Here is a 26,665-nt window from a genome sequence, read left to right on the forward strand (position 1 = left end):
ACTTTAGAAAAAAAAATTCAAGAAATTAATTTTATCGGTGCATTATAACTGTACATAATAGTAACACGCAATGTGCCATAGTCGTACGGGCTGGCTGTTCTAGTCAGCTTTTTCGCAGCTCCTCTGCACTTTTCTCGAGGTGTAGATATTATCACATCACCTCTCCCCTCACTAGGGGACCATCCACACCCCTGTTCTCTGACCATGAACAGGCCAGGACCTTCCCTCTGCACCTAATTTGGAGAAAGCTTCTGGGGAGAGGGCAGACCAGCAGCGGATGCGACCTCAAGGTCAGTGTCAGATAAAGAGCTTTCAGAGGAAAGATGTTCAAATAAATTAAGCAAACTTTTAAAAAAATGTTTTTTAATTGTTCTAATTCATCAAATTAAGCAAACTAATTTTTTTGGGAACTAATTATGAAACCCAGGGGTGCTCTAACACTGAGCTACATCCTCAGATCTTTTCTTTTTTTGTGTGTGGGGGGCTACCAGGGATTGAACTCAGGGGCACTTGACCACTGAGCCACACATCCCCAGCCATATTTTGTATTTTATTTAGAGACAGGGTCTCACTGGGTTGCTAAACCCCTCACCATTGCTGAATCTGACTTTGAACTCATGATTCTCCTATTTCAGCCCCCCACCCTACCCCCAGCCACTGGGATTACAGGTGAATGCCTCTGTGCCCAGAAGAATCCATTCTTTTTAAAAACACCAGTACAGATCCGGCATTCACTATCCTAGGTTATTTATAGTCAAGGGCTGCCGCATGTTGCTTCCGTGGCGTCTACGACAGTGGCCCCCTAAGATTATAGGCCTAGTGATGTCAGAGCTGCCTTAATTTATGTGAGTACCTGATGTTTGCGCAATGATGAACTCAGCCAAGGATGCATCTCTCAGAGCGTGTCCCTGTCATTATGGGGTGCATGACTGTACTGGAATGAACTGAAATAGCAGCTTTATTCACTGTCGCCCAAACTTGGACACAGTGGAGAAGTACTTCAGTAGGCGAATGGGTAATCTGGCTAAGCACATCCAGAAAATGGAGTGCTGTACAATGATAAAAATAAAGGAGCTATCAAGCCATGAATAGATACGAAGGAAACTTGAAACTCATATTGCTAAGGAAGCCCGTCTGTGAAGGCTACGTTGCCGGCCAACTGTATGACGTCTATGAAAAGGCACAACTCTAGAGAGAACAGAGTGGCCAAAGACGAACACAGGAAGAGAACCACGAAGAGGGCAGAACCTCATTGAGGAAAAGAATGAATGAGACAGATTGCAAACAGGATGTGGTGTGCTAAGTCCGATTTGGACACATCAACTGATAAAAGAGTTGGGTGAAATTTCATAGTAAAAGTTGAGGGGCTGGGGATGTGGCTTAGTGGCAGAGCACTTGCCAAGCATACGGGAGGCCCTGGGTTCCATCCCCAGCAGGGGGAAAAAAAAATCTATTGAATATGTCACACATTACAGGAATAGTGAGGGAGGAAAGTGGGCAAGGGAGAATCTTGAAGGATGCATGAGGAAAACATGAAGCCTTGGATCATAAGAAAAAGCATGTTTCTGGAAAGTTCTGTGTCCTTATCAAAGAGGTTTCATGCCTTGGGCAGACTCTTCCCGGATCCTGATGAACAATCCATAGCCTCAGTTCCTGAAATGGATCTGAGATCTGATCAGGTAGATGAATGTGCAGGTAATATTTCTTCAAACTGAAGCAATGATTTGGACTGAGGACAGGATGGGTTTCAAACATGGCTGTGAACTTTGATGCTCTTCTTATTTAGGATTCTGTGTTCCCTCTGGATCTCGGAGGGCTTATGACTGCTTGACCAATTAAGTGTGGCAGAGGCAATGTGCCTTCAAGGGCAGGTCGTTAAAGAGCCAAGCAGTTTCTACCTAGCTAGCTGGAGCGTGTGCTCTTGGAGCCAGGAGCTCCTGGGTCGTAAGTCAGGTTCCCTGAGGCTGCCATGGTATAAGGGTTGAAGGCATCTGACAGCCCTGTGTGGGGGCTCAACCAACAGACCCAGCTGGACCTGGTCCTCAGACCACCCAGCCCGGGCACCAGACATGAGCAAAACAGTTTGGGGATTATTCCAGTCCTCATATCATAGTCATTGCAGTGCAGTACTCGTAGCTGAGGCCCTTGATATTGTGAAATGAAGATAGACCATCCCCGGTGTGTTCTGTCTAAATTTCTGATCTCTAGAAATTCAGGAGCATACTTGTTGGTTACTGTTTTAAGTCACTACATATGGGTGGTTCGTTGTTGTGCAGCCATAGAAAACTGGAACATATGGTATTGATACATTTTGAACGTTTTATTTATACAGGTGTCTTAACACATTTTTCATTATTATGTTGGTATTTTTTTTCTTTTTTTTTTTTTTTTGGTGGTGGTGCTGGGAATTGAACCCGAGGCCTTGTGCATGCTAGGCAAGCACTCTACCAAATTAGCTATGTGTGTTGCTTTTTGTATACTGTGATGTCAAAAAAAGATCATTTAAACCCTTAAGGAGAACTAATTTAATACATTATGAAGGCTGGGACTGTAGTTCAATGGGAGAGTGCTTGCCTAGCACATGGGAGGCACTGGGTTCGATCCTCAGCACCACTTAAAAATAAATAAACAAAAGTATTGTGTCCATTTATAACTAAATATATTTTTAAAAAATCATGAGGACTGAGGAATAGCTCGGTGGTAGAGCACTTGCCTACCATGTGCAAGACCCCTGGTTCTATCCTCAGAATTAGCAAATATATAAACAAATACACAAGATGGATTCACTAGCTTTTTAGAGTTGCTATAGAGCTTACTAGAATTTGGCTTGCTATATAGGTTTGAAGTTTGAAGTGTTTAGCATAATCAGATATATTCCATTTGTAAACATGGTTTGAAGTATCTAAGGGAATTGAATCAGCACAGATGGAGCTCAAAGTTTAGGAGATTTAATTTACCACATTCACAAGCTAATTGAGTCTCCATTCAAGATTAAGTAAAAAACGAATGATTATTTGATTTACAAGTAAATTTAAGATTTTTAGGTTATGTCTAAAGTTTTTGTTTTAAAAAAAACAAAACAAAACAATACAACCTAGTTTCTAATTCTCTAAATACTGACCAACACCCCAATAAGTACTTCCTTCTCTGCACAGAAGCCCCCTCAGACACCACCTTGGATGGACACAGCAGTGATGGAAAGTGTCAGAGCAGCCACTCTGGTGAATGGGCTCAGGTGAGTCAGAAGGATTCCTTGAGAATAGATATCTCTGTGTTTACAAGGACCTGCCCTTGCCTGTGTTGTTGGAATCATCGAGTTCTCCAAATATGTTGTAATCTAATAGTTTTAAAACACAGTTCAGAGGTATCAGAGACTAAAAAATAAGAGTTCAGATATAACATCTGAAAAATTAAAAAAAAAATAAATAAGCAAGGTGCAGCAGTGCACCCTGCAATTGCAGTGACTTGGGAGGCTAAGGCAGGAGAATCATAACTTTGAGGACAGCAACTTTGCAAGACCCTGTATCAAAACGGAAAAAAAAAAAAAAAAAAAAGGGCTGGGATGTAGCTCAGTAGGGTGCTTCTGAGTTTAATGCCCACGACCAAAACAAACATACACACGAACAAAACCCAATAAATATATTTGAAAAAAAGGAATGTGAATTCTGGCCAGAGGACTCAGTGTGAAACTTCTATGTCCATTCTTGTGGCAAACGAGGCCGCTGAAGACCCTTTCCAATGAACATGTCTGAGAAAAAGCCTTATAAATTATATCATAAACATTTAATAAAAACACATTGCCAAGCTGACAAGAAAATACGGACTTGGAGAAGGACAAGACCAAAGTGACAGCAGGGAGCTGTGTAGGCGTGTGAGCTGGGAACCGGTGTCTGTGGAACCTGGAGCAGTGGCCTCCTGTTCTCACCATGGCTGCTGGGCCAGGGCTACACCCGGCCGGAGCCCTCAAGAGGGAGCCTGATGGTAGTGAGATAACACTTCTCTTTTTCAAAATATTCTCTTTTTTAAAAATTTTTAATGTTATTTATCCTTCTGGATGCCCCTTAGAATCAGCTTGTCATTTAAAGAAAACCTTTGAGGAGTTTTCTTAAGACGTCACTGAATGCCAGCCCTAGCCTCCCATATCACCTATGCATGGATGACTTCCAAACTCACACTCCTGTCTTAGGCTTCCTCATCTTCCATCCGGGAACTCAGGCTAAAAACTTGGATGGGTCTTGGACTCTTTCTTCCCTTCCTTCACACTCATCCATCCATGGGCCAACCCTGCTGGCCCTACTTTCACAGGACACCCAGCTCTGACTCCTTCCCCTGACCACTCTTCCTCTAGGCTGGTCTGTGTTGCCGTGGTATCGTCTGCTGCCTGGACATCTCCTCCATGAGTCCCCCTTTCATCCGTCCTCAAGCTCTCAGCCAAGGGGATATTGCCCTCCTCTGCCCAGCACCTGCACAGAGATTTGTAAATATTTTTTGAATGAATAAATGAATGTTTCGGAGGAATCTTAGTGCACCTTCCACTTACAGAGACACAATGTCATTTATGGGTCAGATGACTCCTCAGTCTGGCCCAGACAAGGCTCAGACCCACCCCACCCCTGGCACCACATAAAAATAAATAAAATAAAGGTATTGTGTCCACCCATAACTCAAAAAAATATATATAGATAGCAAAAGGTCAAGAGATGGTTGCTGGCACACCGGGGTTATCTGTATGATTCCCTCCTAAGTTTGTGTGTTTGAAAATTTTGTCTAGTTTCTTCCAGTCTTGCTTTTAATATTCATCTGTGTCGTAGCTTGTGTCTATACCTGATTTCTTTTTATTATTGCTTAACATTCCACTGTATAGCTGTACCACATTTTACTTATTTTTTTCATCATGAATGGACATTAGGTTATTTTCATGTTTTGGTTATTATTCATAAATAATGCTGCTACAAATAATAATAATCAATGAGAATAAACTCTTATAAAATTTGTATATAAAAAATTTTGTGCATAAATTAGGAGTGGAATTGCTAGGTCACAAATGATTTGTGTGTGTGTGTGTGTGTGTGTGTGTGTCACTAGGGGTTGAACCCAGGGGTGCTTTACCACTGAGTTACATCCCTAGCCATTTTTTATTTTCAGACAGGAGCTCTCTCAGTTGCCCAAGCTGGCCTTGAACTTTCAATCCTCTTGCCTCAGCCTCCAGAGTCTCTGGGATTATAGACATGTGCCACCGTGCCCGGCTATGTTTAACTTTTTGAGTAATTGCCAAACTGTTTGCCAAAGTGGGCTCATTTGACATTCCCTTCAGCAGCAAAAATTTCCTCTTAAGAGCAAATAAATTAAATAGTAAGATATTTCTTACTACCTTGAAATGATCAAGATAAAAAGTATAATTTTTTTTTGATACTGTGAATTGAACCCAGGATGATTTGCCACTGAGCCACATACCCAGGTCTTTGTATTTTTTATTTTTGAGACAGGGTCTCACTAAGTTGCTGAAGTTGGTCCCGAACTTGTGATCCTCCTGCCTCAGCCTCCAGAGTGGCTGGGATTCCAGGTGTGCACCATCTCACCTGGCAATATAGGCTTCTTATGCCCATAATGAGTAGGAGAAAAATCAATAAAAAGACTGACTTGTAATATAAAGGGGACATAAAAGAAACACAATTGATCCATTTAAAAAAATGTGACCAGGAAATTCAACTGGCCTTCTCAGGTGAATTGGACCCAATCTGGGAGCTTCTCCCCTGCGGGGGGGGGGGGGCAGGGGGGGGCTGCCAAAGGCTCAGACCCACCCCACCCCTGGCACCAAGGACAGCTGTCTCTGGGGAAGCTTTGAAGGGATTTGCTCTCCATTGCACGGGAAGGTTTTGGTGAGATTGAAGAAAACAAATCAAACTACCTTTCAGACATCTTTGCCCTGTTCACATTGCTCGCTCGCTCTCACACACACATGCACACGTCAGAGAGTAATGGGCTCTTGGAGCCTCTAAAGAGCAGGTCACCCTGCACCACCTCTGCCCGCAGCCTGGTGTCACTCCCTGCACTGAGGGCACAGTGAGGGTGCCGCAGGCTCAGTGGCTGTGTGGATCTGCAGTCCTGGCTGCTCCTTCCCTTTGAGCAGCTGACATGAAAATAGAAGCTGTCCCCCAGCAGGTGGGGCGCAGGGGCAGGGCTGAGCCAAGTGCACTTCAGGCCCCATTGTTGGGCCTGGAGGGAGGAGGACAGTTCCGAGGCTTCTGAATGCCTCTCCTGTAATGTACTAATGGATGTGCATTACCAGTGTCCTTCCTGGCCACCACGTCACTCTCCTACCCCCACCCCTAGCTGGAGAACTCTGCATTCTCCTGGAAAAGCAGAAGTCATGCCTGAGGCCCCAACAAAGGCATTGCCCCTACAAAAGGACCATTGTGGTCACGGCTGAGTCAGAATGACGGCTGCTGGCACCTGGGCTCTGTCTGGAACGAGTGGCTGCAGGGACATCACTTAAGAGAGCCTGGTGTGTCTATAATGTCCATGACATCTTCAACAAAGATCCCACCTCCAGGAAGCCCATTGTGATTGCCCAAGAACAAACCCTCAGTTTGAAAAAACGGAGGGATAAGGCAGTGCTTCTGAAGGAACACCGGTGTCTTTACAAGGTGACAAATCCATGCACAGAGCTACCCCGGGAACAAAAGAGCTGAACATTACTTTCTTTTTTCTCCTTGGTCCTGGGGATGGAACCCAGGGTCCCCCACGTGCAGGGGCTCTACGATATGAGCTAGACCCCGGCCCTGACAGCGGCACTGCCTTTGCATGGTGCATCGTGCCCAAATCAGCCAGCTCAAAGCTCGGCAGAGTCTCTTCAGCCTGCGGCGGCCGTCCACCAGCCCCCTGGCTCCTGGAGGTGGCTGCCTGCTTGAGGAACCCTGGAGCCGTGGTAATTAGACCAGTGACCCCACTGACTTCCTCTGGGATTTGGAGTGGACAGAACAGAGAATGGGTCACCCACTGGAGGAGCAGATGTTCAGAGAGAAATAGCATAAGGAAGGCCTGTGAGACCGAGGACAGGGCTGGGCACAGACACAGGGCTCTGCCGGACCCATTAGGGGCCATATTCTCAACATCCCAGCCCTTTTTATTTTTTTATTTTGAGACAGGGTCTCAGCTTTGTTGCTGAGGCTGGCCTTGAACTTGTTATCCTCCTGACTCAACCTCCCAAGCCTCTGGGATTACAGGTGTGGGCCACCTCGCCTGGCTTAATGACTATCGTTTCTGTCACTCCAGAGCTGAACTTAAATCCACAGAATGGCCATAGGGCCCCCCACTAGTGTTCAGATGGGGAGGTGTCTGGCCCAGGTGCCAAAGCTGGTGAGCAACAGAACCAGGGCTGGAACTCAGGTCGCCTCGCCCCTCCCCCTGCCTCTCCCTCCGCTCCAGGGAGGGGCCTGACCTCTGGCCTGGACCCCCAGCCTGCCCCCTGCTGCTCTGCCGGCATCCAGACAGTGCAGGCTGTGGCTGGCTGCTGCGCTAATGTGTGCATTAGCGGATAAGAGCAGTCTCAAGGGTGTCTTCATGAGGCCCCTTCGGCTGTAATAAAGCAAATTAAAACCCCATTCAAAGGTCAATTGAAATCTCTTTTATTCTGGCTCTCTGAACAAATTGATTCCTCTTTGCCCTTGGGGTCAAACTGAAGGCCAGCAAAGGGGCCCAGCTGTGCACTGAGTGAGAGCAGCTTGTGAGTGGCAGGGAGGAGGGGGCAGTGGAGTCTCCTCGTTCCCTGGGCCATCTGGAGCACCAGGGACCCTCTCCTATGCCATAGGCCAGCTTCAGGGCCCTTTTCTGGAAGGACAGTTCTGTACCTCTCCTTAAAACTCCACCAGGCTCCCTTCACTGGAAGGCTTAATTAGTGTTGGCATTGACCAACTTGATAGTAGTTGGGTTTCCGCAACTTGCATGAACCCTCTCAGTCCCCGTTAAGCGGGTCTTTGAATTTGTCCAGAGAAACTCAGGCTAAGTAACTTGCTCAAGGTCACAGAGATCATGGTTTCCTTTTCCAAAGCTATTTGCCCCTCTGTCTTCCTTACATCCTTGAATGGCACCAAAAGGAAACCAGAAGTTCAAACAAGAAAATCCAGAACCATCTTTTTTTTTTTTTTAAGTCAGGAATCACTCCTTGCCAAAGGCGAGGATGTTTTCAGCTTTTTCTTTTTTTTTAAAGAGAGAGAGAGAATTTTTTAAATATTTATTTTTAGTTTTCGGTGGACAACATCTTTGTTGGTATGTGGTGGTGAGGATCGAACCCGGGCCGCACGCATGCCAGGTGAGCTCGCTACCGCTTGAGCCACATCCCCAGCCCCAGAACCATCTTTAAGCCCTCTCTTTGCTTCAAATTCCAGGTGGAGAGAGGTCCTGTCAATTCTTCTGAATGGCTCTCCAGAGACGTCCAGAGGCATCGGTACAAAAGAGTCCTACTGAATCGGGTCCCTGCCTGGTTTGAAACCAGCAATAGTCCTTCCTCTCTTGGCAGTGTATGAACACTTCTTCCCAACACCTCAGGTATTTAATTGGAATGATCCCAGTAGATTAAGAGGAGAGAAATAGGGGCTGGGGTTGTAGCTCAGTGGTAGAGCACCTGCCTAGCCTGTGAGAGGCACTGGGTTTGATTCTCAGCACCACATATAAATAAATAAAGATCCATTGACAACTAAACAATATTTTTAAAAATATTAAAAAATAAAAAAATAAGAGAGAAAATATGGCTGAGGGGAGTAGCTCAGTGGCAGAGCACTTGCCTAGCACACATGAGGCTCTGGGTTCAACCCCTAGCAACGAAAAGAGAGAAAGACAGTCAGACTTAACACGTGTATTTTATACCCAGGGAATGAATTGTTCTCAAAGAGGTGGCTTTGGATTCACCTTCAACAAAGACAGTAAATTTTCAGACAAGCACCAGGAAAAAGGAAAAGCACTTTGAGTCAGGACAGACAGCTTGGAGAAAGGCTGATAACCAGTCGCCGTCCTCCCTCTAGAAGTGGGCAGGATACCTCTGACTTTGTAAATCTCTGTTTTCTTTTTAGGCAAGTAGCGAGAGGCCAGAGAGCTTTCCTGTACCTGCTTTTTCTTAATGGTCTTTAACTCAATAATCTTTCATATTTTGGGGTGACATATTCTGTTTCTACAACATAAAATCTGTCACCTAGCAACCTTATGGCCTCTGAAGATCAGCCCTTTTGCCCTCCTTTCCCAGGACTGCTTCGCCCCCTCCCTTCCATACTCCAGCAGTTCCTGGAACCTGTCAGATCGTGTGGAGCAGGCAGCGACCAAAGGAGGCAGATTTAAAAGGGCCGCTGAACAGGCTTTATTGAGATATCACTCCCAGCGGAACTCGATCCGACCCACAGAGGGGACAGGAGAAGGATCTGAGGAGAAACCGTGTGGAAGCTGGACCGGACTGGACTTTCATGGGGCTTACAGCAGGAAGGGAAGGGCTTGGGACAGGAAAAGGTGTTTCTAGAGTCTCTTGCTCCCTTGGAGTGGGTCAGGGAGTTGGCTGAACTCCAGGATTGGCCAGGGGGTCCTGCTGATTGACAGGCATTTCTGCGGCATCTGATTGGTGTTCTTTTCAGTCTGGGGCTGCTTTGTTCAAAGTCGCCACCACCGACCTAACAGAACCCTCTGACATTTTTATGCTCCAGGACCCCCATTGAACCTCTATTTCTTCCAAGAAGCTTTTATCCTACCCTTCCCTATCTCCCCCTGTTTTCTTTGTTGTATTTATCACCATTTGTAATTTTCTTTGTTGACTGTTATTACAGGTCTCCCTGATGGAGCAGAGAGCCTCTTGGGAGCAGGTCTCACAGAGGGGTCAGTCAATATTTGCAAGTGAATGATAGAACCAAATCCAGGCCCTCCAGACCAGCATTTCCCCCCAACACCTGTGCTGTTCATGAGCACAGTGTGAGCACCCACTGGATGCCTGGCCCTGGTCTGAGAAAGGATCCGGACAGTAGTAGTGTCAAGGTGAACAAGTGTAGGCTATTCATCCCCCCAGTCCACCCCCTCCCTAGCCCTCCCAGGTCCTCCTTATCCCCACCTGTGAAGCCAGATTTAAAGTTAGGCCGTCAGTGTAGTTAGGTAAATCGGGTCTAATATCGAGTAAGATCCAAAATGGAGGCCATGTTGAGAAGGAATTCCGGGAAAAGTTGAACAACTCTTGGAATGTTAATGAAGTCCTGGAAAAGCCCAAGGCCAGAGCCCAACCCAAAGAAGTGTTGATGAAACAGCCCCCAGCAAACTTGAAGATGCTGACTCAGAAGTCCTTCCTGCCCAGATTACTTCTTTGGCCCACCTGTGTCCCACCCCTCGGGCCTTCCCACCTACATTCCATCACTGAAAGAACTAAAAGGGGAACACATTCGACCTTCAATGGATTCCACCGCTTGGGTCCCCTTCTTCCTCCGGGAGAAGTCTTTTCTGCTGTCCTTTAATAAACTTCTAATTTCCACTCTGACCTTGCCTCGGCGTGCTTCTCTGGTGTTATTCTTCAACATAGGGGAAGCAAGGACTCGTCGCCGGTCAACAGCGGTAACACCTGTAAACGCTGCCCACCTGCTTTCTTTCTTCATTCCCAGCACTGTCCAGCTAGCGCCCTTTCTGACCCTTCTTCTGCAGGGACCCTAGACTTATCCCTTCCTCCTCTTCTCTCTTATTACCCTCCTTTTCGTCCTCTACCCCCAAGAAACAGGGCTTCTGCAGAAGCATTAGCCACCCTGTCCACCTCGCTGCGAGCGTCCCACCCTCCCTCTCTCTCCAGGGAAGGGCTGGCCTCCGGACCTGTGCCCGTGAGCCTTACGCCCCTGCCCTGCCCTGCTCTCTCATCAGGAAGCCACTGTCCTGACACCGTGGTGCACGGGTAGGTGGTGCCTCTGGCCATCAGTATCCACCTCTTCTTACCTTGGAAAGGGGGAGGGGCCTGAAAAGCAAGAAGCCTGTGGTGATTTAGGCTGGGACCATGGGGACAGGAGTGACCCCAGAGCTGTCCCTGGTCCCAGGGTTGCTGCCACTAGGGAGGGCTCTGGGAAAGCAGCAACTGGACAGGGACAGCACACATCCCACATCCCATTTTCACAACCTGTGTCCAGTGTGAGCGCCCACCCGATGTCCGTGTAATTGTCACACTCAACAAAGGGGCAGGCGCTGGCCCTGTTCTGTTCAGACGCCACGTAGGCAGGGGCCCCTCCTGGTGTAAGGCTCTTCTCCCCACCAGAGGGCTGTGGAGAGGAGTCAGAGAAGCATGAACTTCCGCAAACTGGGAAGGGCTCCTGGCCCCTTCCTCCTGGCTGGGTCCCACCTGCCCCTCCACTCATCTCATCTCGAGGCTTTTGCCAGGAATTCCCACACGCTGGCTTTTGGACCTGTGTCCCTGAAGACAAGGGCCATCAGCCCAGCCACCTGGAGGCCCTGAGACGGTACAGTGGTCCTGATGCAAGGCAGGGCTGGCAGCCACCAAGCTGTCCTCAGAGACCACGGAGGGTGGGCGAGGAGGGTGGGCAGCACGGAGCCGGGCTTCCTCACCCCCACCTATGGCTCGAGTCCGTGCTTGTTCCAGCCCAGGCCCTCAGAGACAGGTGGACAGCAGCCTTGTCCCTAAAGCTTCTCTTCTCCCAGTGAAATGAATGTCCCCTAGTGTGCCAAGCCACCCTCCTTGTGCCCCCCAGCCTGGCATTGAGCCCTTTGTCACCCTGCCCTTTTTGCTCTCCTCCCAGTCCTTTGTCTCCCTGAAGAGGCCACCTCTGCACCTGCCTTTGTAACGCAATCACACCATGGTGACATCTCTTTTCCAATTAAATCCTCAGAGGTGAAAATCTGGGATGACGAGAGCGGGCCCCAGCTCCACACCTGCAGCCACCTGGCGTGACTGGAGCCAGGGGCAGCCTACCCCAGGAGCCCCCACGATCAAGGTCTGCAAACCAACTCATCCGAAGGACCCTGCAGCTGCTTGGGTGTCCTTCCTTCCTTCCTTCCTTCCTTCCTTCCTTCCTTCCTTCCTTCCTTCCTTCCTTCCTTCCTTCCTTCCTTCCTCCACCAGAATGCCCGTGACATCAAGGATAAGGGCTGGCACTTGTCTCTGGCTAACCAGGGGCCCGACTTGCTCTGAGAGCCTGATATGCAGTATCTCATTAAACCCACGTGACAGGCAGTGGTTGACCTTTGATCCCCTGAAATACTACCCTACCGCCTGTGCCACCATTGTGTGTGGGGTGTGGGTGAAACCTGCCTCTTCACGTTATGGGTCTTTAAATTCAGAAGAAGTTTTCTCAATGCACATCTGCAATCTTTAGATGAGGAGCTAAGGGATTTCAAGCTGATGTCACAATGTGCTGAGAGTTGGTTATTTTGCATTGAGAAGGGATTTGAATGGTTGTGGCCACAGGCTGGGCTTCAGCTCTACCCTGACCCACATGCTCTTTTTACAATGCCATGGGGATCTATATCCCTCTCCCTTGAACCCGAGTGGAACTTTGGAACTGCCTCAACCAACGTGGCAGAGATGCTGCTCTGGGACTTCCAAGGCTGTCATAAAGGGCAACACAGCTTGGGCCTGACTTGCCCTCTCTCAGACACAGGCTTGTGAGGCCTGAGCCTATGTGTGAGAAGTCCAGCCACACTTCCGCTGCCATGCTGGAGAGACGACATGGCAAGACTCCAGAGAGACAGAGAGGGGCATCCTGGAGGCCCAGCTCTTCCAGGGTCCTTTCTAGCCCAGGAGCCAGACTTGTGAATGAGCACCTTCCAGTAACTATAGACCCCACCTCTGAGCTATCAGGATGTTCCCAAGTCACCAGGGACTGCAGGCCTTGCTGAGCCCTGCTCATGCTATAGTTCCTGAGCAGAATAAATGTTGTTTTAACCAGTATATATTCGGTTCAACAGGATATATTAGTTTGTGACTTAGGTAACCGGATCAACCATCATTATTAATACTTTAACATCTTTTAATCTTTATCTGTTTCTATCCATATCCACATCTTTATCCACATTTACATTTCTATCTTCTACTCCCCCCACTTAACAATATGTAGTAGTTATTTTCTATGCCTAGAAATAAAATATCCACATTATTTTGAATTGACTGAAACTCATGTATGGCTTTATCATAATTCTTATATCCTACTGTAAGTGTTTAATTTATTGTATTTTATAGTTACTATAAATGATATTGTATGAGGAATCTTTTTCTATGAATTTTTTTTAGATGTTTATGGACCTTTATTTTATTCATCTATTTATATATAGTGCTGAGAATCAAACCCAATGCCTCATACGTGCTAGGCACATGCTCTACCACTGAGCCACAACCCCAGCCCTGTATGGGGAATCTTGAGCAACATTTAGTGTAACTACAGGACTGTTTCCTTGGGGTAATTCCTAAGAATTTCTGGGTCAGAAGGTAAGGTCTCAGTGTAGATGGAGCCCCTCATCCCCCTGTGGCTTATCCTGCCAGTCTACCTGTTTCTTCACCTCCTTCTCCTTCAACCTGTTATGGAACAGGAGGACCCCCCCCAAAAAAAAACCACACACACTGTCTGAGGCACCAGTCCTTCCTCTGGATTCTCCCTGTTCTACCTGGGACTTGGAGTGTCCGGCCTCTCCGGCTCTCACCCACAGCACCGCCTTCTCCCTGTCCCTGGGCCCTTCCCCTCAGCATGCAGGCGTGCGCTGGGACATACTGGCTGTCTTTATCCTTGATCCTAGGCTACCCTCCACAAAACCCCCATTCACCATTAGAATTCTAGAAAGACTTCCTCAGTGTGTGTCCTGCTTCCTGGTTCATACAGATACACATTCTTTTGAAATGTATGTGAAACATGGATCAAAATGGACCATATGCTCATCTATTAAACAAGTCTTGAAAAATTCTAAGGACTGAATCAAACAGAGCATGTTCTCTGGCTACAGGGGAATAAAGGTAAAATTTGGTTTCAAAACATTAGAAAATATCCAAGGTTTGGAAGTTAAGCAGAACACATTTCAATAAACCATAGGTCGAAGAAGATATTGTGATGGAAAGAAGAAGATATTTTGAAACAAACTGTAATAAATATACAATATATGAAAATTTATAGAATGCAACAAAAGCCATACTTAGAAATTTGTGGCCACATCTACAAATGTCAAAAAAAAAAGAAGGTTGGGCTGAGGATGTGGCTCAAGCGGTAACGTACTCGCCTGGCATGCTCGGGGCACTGGGGTCGATCCTCAGCACCACATAAAAATAAAATAAAGATGTGTCCACCGAAAACTGAAAAACAAATATTAAAAAAATCTCTCTCTCTCTCTCTCCCTTCGCTCTCTCTCTCTCTCTAAAAAAAGAAAGTTGAATATTGATGATCTAAGTAAAAGTAGTTATTTAATATTCATTTAAGAGGATAAAAAATAGCCAATTGAACCCATAGACTATAGAAAGCAAGAAGTAATAAGAGTAAAAATTTCAAAAATAGAAGGAAAATATATATTGTGTGTATATATATACACACAATAGAAAAAGTTAACAAAATCAAAGTTAAATCTTATAAAAGACCAATTAAATTGTTAAGAAAGCCATTGAAGGAAAAAAGGGGATACAAAGAGATGAAAAGGAATCATAAATACAGTGTCCACAGATGCTAAGAAGAAGAAATAGACACAATGTTAAGCCCATAAATTAAAGAATTTAGATGAAATGGACAAATTCCTGAAAATACACACCTTATAGCCAGGGACTGTGGCTGTAAGGTGTGTATTCCAGCCATTTGGGAAGCTGAGGTAGGAGAATTGCTAGTGTGAGGTGGTCTGCCTGGGCAACTTATTAAGATCCTGTCCAAAAAAAAAAAAAAAAAAAACCCACAAAAAACAAAATCAAAACCAAGCAAACAAACAAACAACCCTCCCCCCCAGAATATACATCTTATTAAAACTGATACAAGGCTGGGTTGTGGCTCAGTGGCGGAGCACTTGCCTCACACATGTGAGGCACTGGGTTCAATCCTCAGCACCACATAAAAATAAATAAAATAAAAATATTGTGTCTATCTATAACTAAAAACAAACAAACAAAAATGAACACACGGGGGCGCTGGGGTTGTGGCTCAGCAGTAGAGTGCTTGCCTTGCATGTGTGAGGCACTGGGTTCAATCCTCAGCACCACATAAAAGTAAACAACCAAAATAAAGATATTGTGTCCATCTACAACTAAAAAAATTGAAAAAAAAAAAAGAACACAAACAGAAATAAACAATGGGGGGACTGGGGTTGTAGCTCAGTGGTAGAGCGCTTGCCTAGCATGTGTGAGGCACTGGGTTTGATTCTCAGCACCACATATAAATAAATAAAGGGCCATCAATGACTAATAAAATATTTAAAAAAGAAATAAACAATGGGAATAGTGCTATTTATGCAGCTAAATCTATAATTAAAAACTGCCACAAACAAACAACCTTAAAGATGTAGATGGCATCAATGATGAATGATCCCACACCACTGCACACAAATTCTTCTGCTTAATTATAAAAAGGAATGGGGAGGGATTTTTAACTTGTTTTATGAGGACAGCATTATTTTCTCGAGGGATACTGAAGACTGAACTCAAGGGTGCTCTACCACTGAGATACAGCCTCAGGCCTTTTTAATTTTGAGACAGAGTCTCACTATGTTGCTGAGGCTGGCCTGGAACTTGTGATCCTCCTCAGCCACCCCCACTCCCAAAAACTGCAATTTCAGGCCAAAGCCACCATATTTTGCAAAGGACAGCATAATTTTTTCTTTTCTTTTCTTTTCTTTTCTTTTTTTTTTTTTTTGTGTTGCTTGGAATCGAATCCAGGGCCTTATGCATGCAAGGCAAGCACTCTATCAACTGAACTATATCCCCAGCCCCAAGGACAGTATAATTTTGAGCTAAAATCTGACAGGAATTCCACAAGAAAGGAAAATTACAGGCCAATCTCATGAATGTGGATGCAAAAGTCTTAAATAAAATATTAGCAAATTGAATCCAGTGCTACAAAAACTAACACATTATAATCAAATTGGGCTCAACTTTAGAGTGCACAGTAGGCTTAACACAGAAACATCAACAATACAAGGATGCACCACATTACTAGAATAAAGGGGGGGAACTGTACTATTATTTCTGACAATCAGGGGCACCTGTTTCAGGCTTTCAATGAGAAGCTCACTAGTGAGAGTGGAAGGGCAATGGTGACCTCTTCCCTGTGGTATCAGGTAAAGTGCAGCAAGTTCCCACCGTGGGGACAGAAGTGACAAGTGACATCTATATTCAATGCCTGTGGTGTTGACCTTGCTGCTTGGGTTTTGTTCCTGGTGCTGGCCTAGTTTTCTTTCTCCAACAGTCCAGCAGCCTGATTTTGGTCATGGTTCCAGCCATCCTTCGTCCCTGCCCAACTTTGGATCTTGGTTCCCCAACCTGCCCAGTGATTCCTAACATGATTCAATGACCTTTCAGTTCACTGGGGCCAAAATGGGTTCTTCTATATGTAATTAGGAACCCAGTTGACAGAGCAGGACTGAAACTAGGCCAGTTTGAACCTTTCCTGGTCTGACTATTATGCTACTACTAGCTATGTACCTCTTAAAATTGTAAAAACAATACAAAGAAAAAGAAGACGTAGTCATTACCTGATTGAAAGAGCTCACAAGCCTATGATGGTAATGGGAGGGGTGGATAGAAGACAGAAAATGGAAAACAGAGGTGAAGTAGCCTGAGCAGTGCAAGCTGTGTGTATAGATGTGAGCAGAATAGGCTTTATGGAGAAGAGAAGGCCAGGTCTCCTTAAAAAAAATTAAAGAGAGCCACATTAATGTTTATAGCAGCACAATTCATAATAGCTAAACTGTGGATGACCTTCAGTTGATGAATGGATAAAGATTATGTGGTATATATACACAGTGGAATACTATTCAATATTAAAAGAGAATAAAATCATGGCATTTGAAGGTAAATGGATGGAGTTGGAGAATATAATGCTAAGTGAAGTTAGCTAATCCCCCAAAACCAAATGCTGAATGTTTTCTCTGATATAAGGATGATGATTCATAATGGGGTTGGAGGGGGGAGCATGGGAGGATTAGATGAACTCTAGACAGAGCAAAGGGAAGGGAAGGGGAATGGGGGTAGAAAAGATGGTGGAATGAGATGGATATCATCACCCTAAGTACATGTATGAAGACATAAATGGTGTAACTCAACTTTTTGTACAACCAGAGATATGAAAAATTGTGCTCCATATGTATAATATAAATTGTAATATATTCTGTTGCCCTATATAACAAATTAGAATAAAAAATAATTAAAAAATGAGAGAGAGAGAGAGAGAGAGAGAGAAACAGGTGATGGTAGGTAACTAAGGGAGTCCAAGTTTCCCAGGTGGGAGGGAGGAAGGGTGTCCTAGTTGGAAGCCTGAGAAAGGAGTGCTCATGGAAGTGTTAATATTGGGGATGGCTGGGATGGCTGAGACGCCCCTATGCAAGATGGAGGGTAGGGGTGGAGTGGGGAAGTTAGCCTGGAAAGAAGCCAGACCTGGTACTAAAACAGTTCTCTTATTAATAAGGAGCTTGGTTTTCTCTTGTGGTCCAAAAGGAAAAGATTGCTGAACATAAAGTCAATGTCACAAACCAGAAAAGGTGAATTATCAAGGGAATCTTGTGGTCGCTAAAGCATCTAACTGGGAATAGAGGATGTTCCTGCCAGATCAAATAAGCAGCTGGATTTGAAGTGGGTCCAGTCATCCAATTTTCCCTGCCACACACACAGCTCCTGGAAGTCTGATTCTCCTCCTCCTCCTCCTCCTCCTCATCCTCCTTTTTCCTTTTTTTTCTATTTTTTTTTGTTTTTTGTTTGAACCAAAAAGGGTGCTCTACTACTGAGCTACATCTCCATCCCTTTTTACTTTTGATTTTGAGATGGGTCTTGCTTAGTTGCTGCAGCTGGCCTCCACCTTGCAATCCTCCTGCCTGAGGGAGCTGGGATGACAGGCATACTCCACGAGGCCTGGTTTTGTTTCTTTATCCAGGTTCAGGTAGGTTCTCTTCCACTACAGGGGTGAGTGCTGTTTTCTCCCTGGTCTGACTTATGAGCCTAAATTCAAGATAGGCCAGATGTCAAAGGCTGTCTGAAAGTCCCCAGACCACTCTGCGACTCATGGCCTCAGGGAGGGCTCAGAAGCCATAGGGAAAGTACTTCAGCTGCTCTTCACAGTGTGCCACCTCCTTCCCATTAGGGGCCCAAGATCTTCAGTCCCCTTTCCTTGGAGCTGGGGTGCAGGACGGCTGCCCTGGCTAAACCTTGGAGGGCAGTATAATTCACTTCCACTTCCCCAAGAGGCAACCTCTCCTTGGCCAGAGCCTCACCTTCTCTGCTCCTTGCCTCTGCCCCTAAATGGAATAGAGAAATTGTGATTCCCCACTACACTTTCCATACACTGGGGAAATCTGAGGCATAACAGACGCACTTCTTGGTGGTGATATTTAGTCGCCAATGAGGCAGATTCCGGCTTTAGCACGCACATAGATAATTCTCGAGCTAGGCCTGCCTCACACCGGGGCGCTAAGCCTTTGCCTGTCCTAGGCTGAGACCCAACACCATCCTTAATTAAGTTCTTCCTGACCACAGGCCGCCAGGTGTGCCCTTAGCGGGATGGTGCTAATGCCAGCCTCCGGGCTTTCCGGGCACGTCTGCCCTGGCGCTCAGCCCCTGCCTGGAAGCCCCCTCCCGCCCGGCCCCCCTTCGCAGGGCCGGGAGTTGCTCGTCGCTGCAGAGCGCGGAGGCTCACGTCCAGCGCCCACCGGGCGAGCCCTGCAAGTATATAAGGACCGAGGACAGCGACAGGGACAAAGCAGCGGTGCCGGAGGAGAAAGAGGGGGAAAGAAGTGACTGAGAGAGGCCACGGAGCATCCTCGCACCCCAGAGAGCAGCCTCCCCGCGACAGGTAAGGGTGCAGCGGCGTCAAACCGCACTCTCACCGGGATCCCCTGCCCCCGGCCTTGGGATGTTCTGTGCTGGCCCCGAAGGAGGACCGAGTGCAGGGGTCCTGAGCTCATTGCAAACTTTCTGAGCTAACTGAGGAATAAGAAGCCACCGGCTGCGGAAGAGCAAGGCCAGCGTCCCGATGGGGTGGGTGAAGGGCTGCGACGCCGCCCGCAGTGCCTCCAGGGAGCCGGTGGCCTCGGGTCCCCCGCGGATCGCTGCTGTCCAGAGTTCCTGAATGGGAAAGGCGGGGGGCAGCGGACTTCTAGGACCCCTTAAGACTCTGACCACTCCCTAGGGAAAGCTAGGGAGAGCTCCCTCTACTCCCGCCTTGCGTTCATCCTCTTCCCAGTTTTCTGGATGTGTCACTTCTTTAGGGTAAAATGCCATACACTCAAGCGCAAATTAATGTTAGAAATGGGACAAGAGAAGAATTTGCATTTTAGATTTTTTTTGCACTCAAAACTCCTGAATCCTCATTTCCCTGCCCACCTTGATGCCTAGGTGGTTGCGTTGTGATAACTACATGCTTCTGGGATCAATTACAAGACTAGGCAGTTAAGAGTCCCTCTGTCTCCAGGACCCAGATGGGGTTAAAAACAGTTGGCGGGGTGGGAACTGTCCGAGGTCCTGAAACACCCCGTCTGGCAGCGAACCTCCGCAACAGGATCGCAGAGTGAACCGTTCATCCACATTTCTGCACTGGACAACCAGCGGAACTGACTGAGGCTCAGGCAAGGGTCGTTTCCAATGAAGGAGGGACAGTCCGCTGAGCATCTGGATCCCCCAAATTCTTCATGTATAAACGCAACTGGGGTAGTTTTCACAGAATGACTGGAAGGAGCCAAGAAAAATTTAAATGTGGGTTTTGTCACTTTATAACATATGTACAGATTACAGCTAATTTGATTTCTTTGACACTTGTTATAGGACCTGTCATGTGTGCATTATGATGCAAGGACTAAACTCTCCCTCTGCTCCTCTCACCTTAATTGAAGGGCATGGCCAGTGTACAGTTTTAGAGCAACAAACATAACGTTTTGTTTAGTTCAGAGACTCCCACCACTCTTTATATTATAAAGGTAATGTCAAGATAACAAATTGTAAGTGTCTATTTTTTTCCAGGGCTTTCAATTATTGGATTATATACTCCTCTACTTCCAAAAGTAAAACTTTTGATATCTCTCCACCACTCTGTTGCTTTAAAAAATGGTATGAATATGATGACATTTTTTCACGGTATAAAGATGGAAATAAACATAACCAAAGCAAAACAAATTGCTTTCAGGAAACCATCTAACTTTTTACAAATAGGAGCTCTGAGAGGGTGGGAGTGAGAGTACCACCATGCTATGCAGCATAGTCAGTGGGGCAGTAGGAGAGGCACTGATCTTTGGGGAATTTTCAGAAAAGTCTGAAATCATAAGGTTGGCCATTAGAAAATGGAAGCCATGCCAGAATGGCCAGCTTTGAAGAAAACTGGAGTGCAGTTGAGGGGACTGTCAGACCTGAGTGATTTCATTTTTTCTACTAATATGTTATTTTATACTATCATTTTTCTGGTTCTCCTGTAACATCTGGTTATACCTCTGACCCAAATGTGTTGTGTGACCTCAGCACTTTGGTCTAATTGTCTTGTCCACCAAGTTCAGGCTGCCTGCTTGAACTGGAGCGTCAGGAGAGGACAGCTAATTTGACCAATGTTTCCCAGTTGCCCTCTATGGCAGAGGCACTGCTGGCCCAACTCTCTGGCTGCCAGCGCCATCTAATGGTGGCTCTGAAAATGCTCCGCCTGAGTGAGGTAACAATTCTACAGCCAGCTCCTTTAGGGTGAGTTAGCCTAGCTCTTGGGGAATGGGGCAAGGGTGGGGCAGAGAGAAGGAAGCGCCTTCCTGAAGTGGACAATGAAGGCCTGGGGGACTTGCACTTTCAAAGCCTCATCTCTGAAAAAGATTTGGCCCATGACTTCCCAAATGAGAGATTTCTTTTAGATAAACTTATTTTAAAATGCAAATATTCACTAGGAGTGAGAAGACACTTAGTCATCCACACCTTAATGTGAACTGCTTTTCTCATCTAATTAGATTTTTTCCTAACAGCTGGTGGGGAAGATCTTCTGAAACCCTAATGATTGTAGAGTGGGTGGTGAGCTGATTACAGACTTAGGGATGGCTTTAGGGGCCTACCTAGGTAAGGAGGAATGTGGCAGACTGGGAAAGGGCTTGGCACAGGGACCAAAGGCACTGTAGGTGCTCCCCTCCGTGCTGCATTATGATCTCTTGCCCCCAGTATCAGCCAAAGGTACTCCCTGGATCTCGAAAAGTGCCTTTCATGGCTATTCAAACTGGAGGTAACTCCCTTCCAATCCGTATGTCCTTCTTCTCCTGGCCATCTACATCCTCTTTAAGTCCAGCTACTTCAGACCACATCTGAGAGACCCAGAGAACAAGAGGCCTGATGTGTAACATGTTCAAAAGATGAGCCACTTTTAAGAGAATTGGTTTGTAAACTAAATCTCTCTGAAGTTACTAGGGTCTGGGAAATGGTGATCACCCAAGTGACTTGTGTGAAGGACATCAGTTGGGTTGCCTAAGGTCTTGACCAAATGGCCCAGGAGTTTTATTTGCAAACTAATAGTCATGGATAGCAGAATTTCAGGGGAATGACAGGATCCTGGTGGAGGAGGAGGGAAAATGACCATCCTGGGCAGGAATTTTAGAGTCCTTTGTCTTTCTCATGTTATTCTCATCCACGTATGCAGGGTGTTAGAAATCTAGCTTTATGCAGGCAGTGAAATAAGAAAGCTCTGTGCTGGAATCAGGGGTACTTCGCTTTACCTTATCTCTCTTGAGCTTTATTTTTTTCCATTTGTCAAGTGAGGGGCCAGACCAGATGATTTCCAAAATACCTTGCAGCCCTAATCTCTTTAGGGGTCAGGTTTTAAGAGGAAATAAAATTGCCCCTAGTTTTCCAGGTCCTACTCCCCTCCTCCCTATCACAACTCCACCTTGCACATCTCTCTTCTTCTCAGCACAGCTCCTGTCCTCAAAAAGCCTTGGACTCCACAAGTGAGTGTTGTTAATTTTGGCTCGCAGTCCTTCCTGGTGAGTGGCCAACATTGTTCTGCTCCTTGCAGGGGTCCCTCCAATCTTGTTTGCCTCTGCAGAGCTCAGCCTGCCACCTGGGAGATGCGGAGATCGTGTTATAGCCGCTCAGGGGTCCTGCTGCTGGCCTTGATGCTTCAGGCCTCCGTGGAAGTGCGTGGTTGGTGCCTAGAGAGCAGCCAGTGTCAGGACCTCACCACGGAAAGCAACCTGCTGGTATGTGGGCCTTGGGTGCCACCTCTGGGCATCAGATGGGACTGGGGCTGGGACAGCTCAAAAGAAAGGGACATGGGGAAGAGGAGATTTTACTTTCATTGATTGGGGTGATTCAACCCAGGGCAGGAGCAGAACTTTGCTATGAAGTCAAGATTGAGCCAATGAGAGAGAGGAGGAAGCAGCCTCAAGGATATGGGTCAGAGCCACAGTTTCTGTTTGATTAACCTTACTCCTTGCCCTGTTTTCTAGGGAGACCCCAGACCATTTAACCTATTTAGAGACAGTGCCATAATAATTGCTTTTTTCAGTTGACCCTTCCCCTTCAATTTTTTGGTCCTCAAATTATTCCTTTTAAAATATCCTCCTATCACCATTCTTACTCCTTATTTCTTTCCCTTTTATCTATTACCAGTTATGAAGGCAGCTATGTATTTCTACAAAACATCTGTAGAGGGAGAAGGAAAGACCAAAGTACCTTTATTTCCGTAACTGGTGCTGAATGTTCATGCTTCCAAGTTCTCTGCAGTCTTTCCAGAAATGTAAAGGATGTTGTGCCAGAATAGGGTTTCCTTCAGGTCACCACAGTGGTGTCTGTGTGTATGTGTGTGTGTGTGCACACACGCAAGCTCATGCACACACACCCAGCATCTGCCAAGTGCGGGTGGAATTTCCATTACTGTATCCTATGTTTCTTGTTGGTGGAGAAGCTGAGCTAGGATGAAGAAAGCGATTTCCTCATACACAGAGCTTTCATGTGTAAGTTAGAAATAAGAGCTTGGGGTGTTCTGAGATTTCTAGTTCAGAGAGACCCAAGAGACATCCACTACACAGCCTCTCCTGTTGAGAGCTCACCAGAGTAGGAGCATTGGACAGTCAGAGTCTATGGGCTCTAGTTCCATTTCTGTCACCAATGAGTGTGTGTGTGTGGGGGGGGGGAGGGGTTGACCAGTATCTTCCATCTCCCTGAGCCTCCTGTTTTATTATCTGTCCAGGGGAGGGGTGTTTAAATTAGGTAGTTTTTATTGTTAACTCTTCACATTCTGTAGGGTTATAATTCTAAATTCCTGGAGTAGAAAATTCCCAGCTTCACAGAGTGGTTGGAATCCTCCTGTTTTCTCCTTTATAGTTTCCAAGTAGCCGAAAAACTCATGCAGCCTATGGGTCATTTTCCTCAGCAAATATGTACCATAATTGAGCCCTCTAAGGATAGGGAGCAGAGACACCAGCTTTTGACATGTACAAGGAAATAACCCTGACTTTCTATCCCTCCCTGGAGTCAGAATGAGGTGATAGGGAAATGAGCCATTATGTTCCAAAGACTATAGGCTGGGGGAAGAGAGTACAGTGAGATGAGCTAATAAGACTCAAAGGAATCAAAACGAAGAGCGAAGTGGGATGTAGAAAAAATTTGGGACATAAGGCAGGAATAGGTGTGGGGTGGGATATAAAGTAGATTTGCAGATCACAGGGTAAGAGTAAGACATTCTATCACCTGGAGAGGTCCAAATTTCAGCCCCATGCCCCACTTGGACTTGAATGGAACTATAGCTATTTACTCAAAACTCATTAAGTGCCAACTGCTACCACCATCTGTCCTTTTTGCAGCAGTTCCTATGTATCAGGTGTATAGTGGTCCAACACGGAGCCTGGAGGGTGGGTTCCTCATTGCCGCAGTAGGATGGGGTGAACCAGGGTGTTTGCTATAGTTCCCGGACGGTCTACGCAAGAGGGCAAAAGGGCCACGTGCAGGGTGAGTCTGGGAAGATGACCGTGAGTGTAGAGAGGGCTGCGCGGCCCACGCGCTGGGCAGGCGGCCTCGAGGGGCAACATGGCGCGCTGTCCTGCTCCATTTCGGGAGGGCGGCGGCAGCAGGGCCCGTGCCTCCCTCACGCGCTCGCTGTCCCTCAGGCGTGCATCCGGGCCTGCAAGCCCGACCTCTCCGCTGAGACGCCGGTGTTCCCCGGCAATGGCGACGAGCAGCCGCTGACCGAGAACCCCCGGAAGTACGTCATGGGCCACTTCCGCTGGGACCGGTTCGGCCGCCGGAACGGCAGCAGCAGCGGCGGCGGCGCGGGGCAGAAACGCGAGGAGGAGGTCGCGGCAGGCGAAGGCCACGTCCCGCTGCCCGCCGGCGGCCCCGAGTTCCGCGACGATGGCGCCGAGCCGGGCCCGCGCGAGGGCAAGCGCTCCTACTCCATGGAGCACTTCCGCTGGGGCAAGCCGGTGGGCAAGAAGCGGCGCCCGGTGAAGGTATACCCCAACGGTGCGGAGGACGAGTCGGCCGAATCTTTCCCGCTCGAGTTCAAGAGGGAGGCTGTGCCCAGCCCCGACGGCGCGGCGGCCCTCGCCGACCTGGAGTACGGCCTGGTACCCGAAGCCCAGGCGGCGGCGGCCGAGAAGAAGGACGACGGGCCCTACCGCATGGAGCACTTCCGCTGGGGCAGCCCGCCCAAGGACAAGCGCTACGGCGGCTTCATGACCTCTGAGAAGAGCCAGACGCCCCTGGTGACGCTGTTCAAGAACGCCATCATCAAGAACGCGCACAAGAAGGGCCAGTGAGGGTGCAGCGGGGCGCAGGGGCTTCTCTCCTCCGGGAAGTCCATCCTAAAGCCCCCTGGCTCGCCTGCCCTTCTGCCTGGCCAGCTTCTCGCTGGGGCTGGTGGTAGCGACAGACATTCAACCCTTAAAGCTGTCTGTAGTTAGGAAATAAAGCCTTTTAAATTTCACAGCCGTCTCTGACTTTGTGTGAATAAAACTAAAATACAAAGATCAGCATTTACTGGAAGAGAAACATAGTTGTTTCCATGTGACCACTGTGTTTCATTAGATGGGGATAAAATGGAAAGACGACCTTCCTCCCTCCAGCCATGGATCTTCAGGGGACCAACTAGTTTGAATGACTCAGGGTGGCTTTCAGTCCAGTGTTCCTAGGATGGCTACATTTCTCACCCTCCTTCACTGAGTGAAGATGTGCCAAAAGTCATAGTTCCTACAAGAGTGACCATGGGGACTCAGGGAGCCAGGCAGGCACCTCGCGAGGCCTACTCATCAAAGGGAGGACTCTGGACTGTTAAGTGGGAAGCTGTGGTCATGCTTTTCGGTGACTGTGCCCTTTGCTACTTGTGTGACCTTAGGCAATTTCAAGTTGAGTTCTTTCATTTACTTCTCCCTTCTTAGCATAAAGGCTGAGAGTTGGTATATTCCCAGACACATGGTCTCACTGCCTTCCACACATGCTCATGGAGAAACATCTGTTTAAATACAACACAATATGCAGATGCTTCTTACAGTTCTTAGGCTCAAACCTGGAGATCCCTGACTGTTTCCCACTGGCTCTGGCCCAGCTCCTCATCCCCATGTTGCCTGAATGCAGCCCTTCATTCTCGTCCTCCCCACTCAGGCCTTCATTCTAACCAACTTGTCTCCAGGTGCTCTCTTCTCCAACCATCATACACAAATTACTCATATTAACATGTAAAAATACTTCTCCATATTCTCTGACTTGTGAGCCAAAACAGTACTTCCTCTTCCCGATTTTCTGTTAATTCCAAACTATTGGGCAGGGCATGCAGGGTCCTTGTCAACCAGGTTCACTTCCCTTCCAAGACTGTTTCCTTGAATGAAGGCTCTACCTCATGCCTACTAGTTTTCTCATTGTTCCTCTGCCATCCTTCTTCACTCTCTAGACCCTCCCACCCCCATTTTAAATGATGTCGTTTTTCAACACAAGCCCAGGCTCAACTCCAGCTCTGCTGGGCAATATGATCTCTTTCAGCTACTCCTTATCCCCAGTGTTTCTTCAGCCAGCCCCCTTCAGCATGGAGGGAATGTTCTGTGGCTAGAATGGCAAGTTACTTGCTGTCTGTATGTCTTGTTCTCTCAGCTCTGTAGGGCAGAAGGCAGGTGTTGTGTGTTATGTTTCTTTTCAATCTCCCTGTGGCATTCTCACAATGCTGGGGCCACAGGTTTGCAGCCACACATTTACAATACACAAGAGATTCACAGATACCTACAGGGCTGCAGGCATACCTGTCACTTGCATTCGGCACACCAGTGGACAGAATATATCAAAGCCAGCTGGGAAACATTTGTATATAGCATTTACACAAATACCCCTGTGGTTGATGCTCTGGGAGTTCGCAATGAAAGAAAATGGGGATTCTACCTGGGAAGTCCTGATATGAGGAGAGTTAGAAAATCATATTAATATAGGGTCTCCCTCAATAAGGGTTATAAGAAAAGAACTAGAATGAAGAATGGCCTGAGCCCGGTAACTGAGGATGCGCCTATGTTGGGAATCCTGGCCTCAAGTTTCCATGTTGGTAGCATCCTT

The 26,665-nt window shown here is 47.0% G+C and overlaps 1 protein-coding gene and 1 long non-coding RNA gene across 3 annotated transcripts; one reads left to right on the forward strand and one right to left on the reverse strand.

Annotated features, from left to right (window-relative positions):
* Positions 1-18,840: 18,840 nt before the first annotated feature.
* Pomc (proopiomelanocortin) lies at positions 18,841-25,058 on the forward strand. 2 transcript variants are annotated; one of them, XM_078029569.1, is made up of 3 exons: positions 18,841-18,974; positions 22,179-22,332; positions 24,241-25,058. In XM_078029569.1, exons 2-3 carry the CDS (start codon positions 22,201-22,203, stop codon positions 24,889-24,891), a joined length of 783 nt encoding a protein of 260 aa, XP_077885695.1. In that variant the 5' UTR covers positions 18,841-18,974; positions 22,179-22,200; the 3' UTR covers positions 24,892-25,058. The 2 variants fall into 2 exon arrangements, with proteins under 2 accessions (XP_077885695.1, XP_077885696.1); XM_078029570.1 differs by having other exon boundaries at positions 18,877-18,974; positions 22,149-22,332.
* On the reverse strand, positions 19,875-23,995 carry LOC144369429 (uncharacterized). Its single transcript, XR_013429182.1, has 2 exons — positions 22,808-23,995; positions 19,875-22,284 (listed from the first exon to the last, which is right to left on the reverse strand). It is a non-coding gene; the product is annotated as an uncharacterized LOC144369429 (long non-coding RNA).
* Positions 25,059-26,665: the final 1,607 nt, after the last annotated feature.

The sequence above is a fragment of the Ictidomys tridecemlineatus genome, chromosome 12 (assembly GCF_052094955.1).
Source record: "Ictidomys tridecemlineatus isolate mIctTri1 chromosome 12, mIctTri1.hap1, whole genome shotgun sequence".
NCBI classification, from domain to species: Eukaryota; Metazoa; Chordata; class Mammalia; order Rodentia; family Sciuridae; genus Ictidomys; species Ictidomys tridecemlineatus.

Coding starts and splice junctions, on each gene's coding strand:
- Pomc (XM_078029569.1), top strand. CDS start 22,201: ATGCGGAGATCGTGTTATAGCCGCTCAGGGGTCCTGCTGCTGGCCTTG. Junction 22,333..24,240: donor CCACGGAAAGCAACCTGCTG/GTATGTGGGCCT, acceptor GCTGTCCCTCAG/GCGTGCATCCGGGCCTGCAA.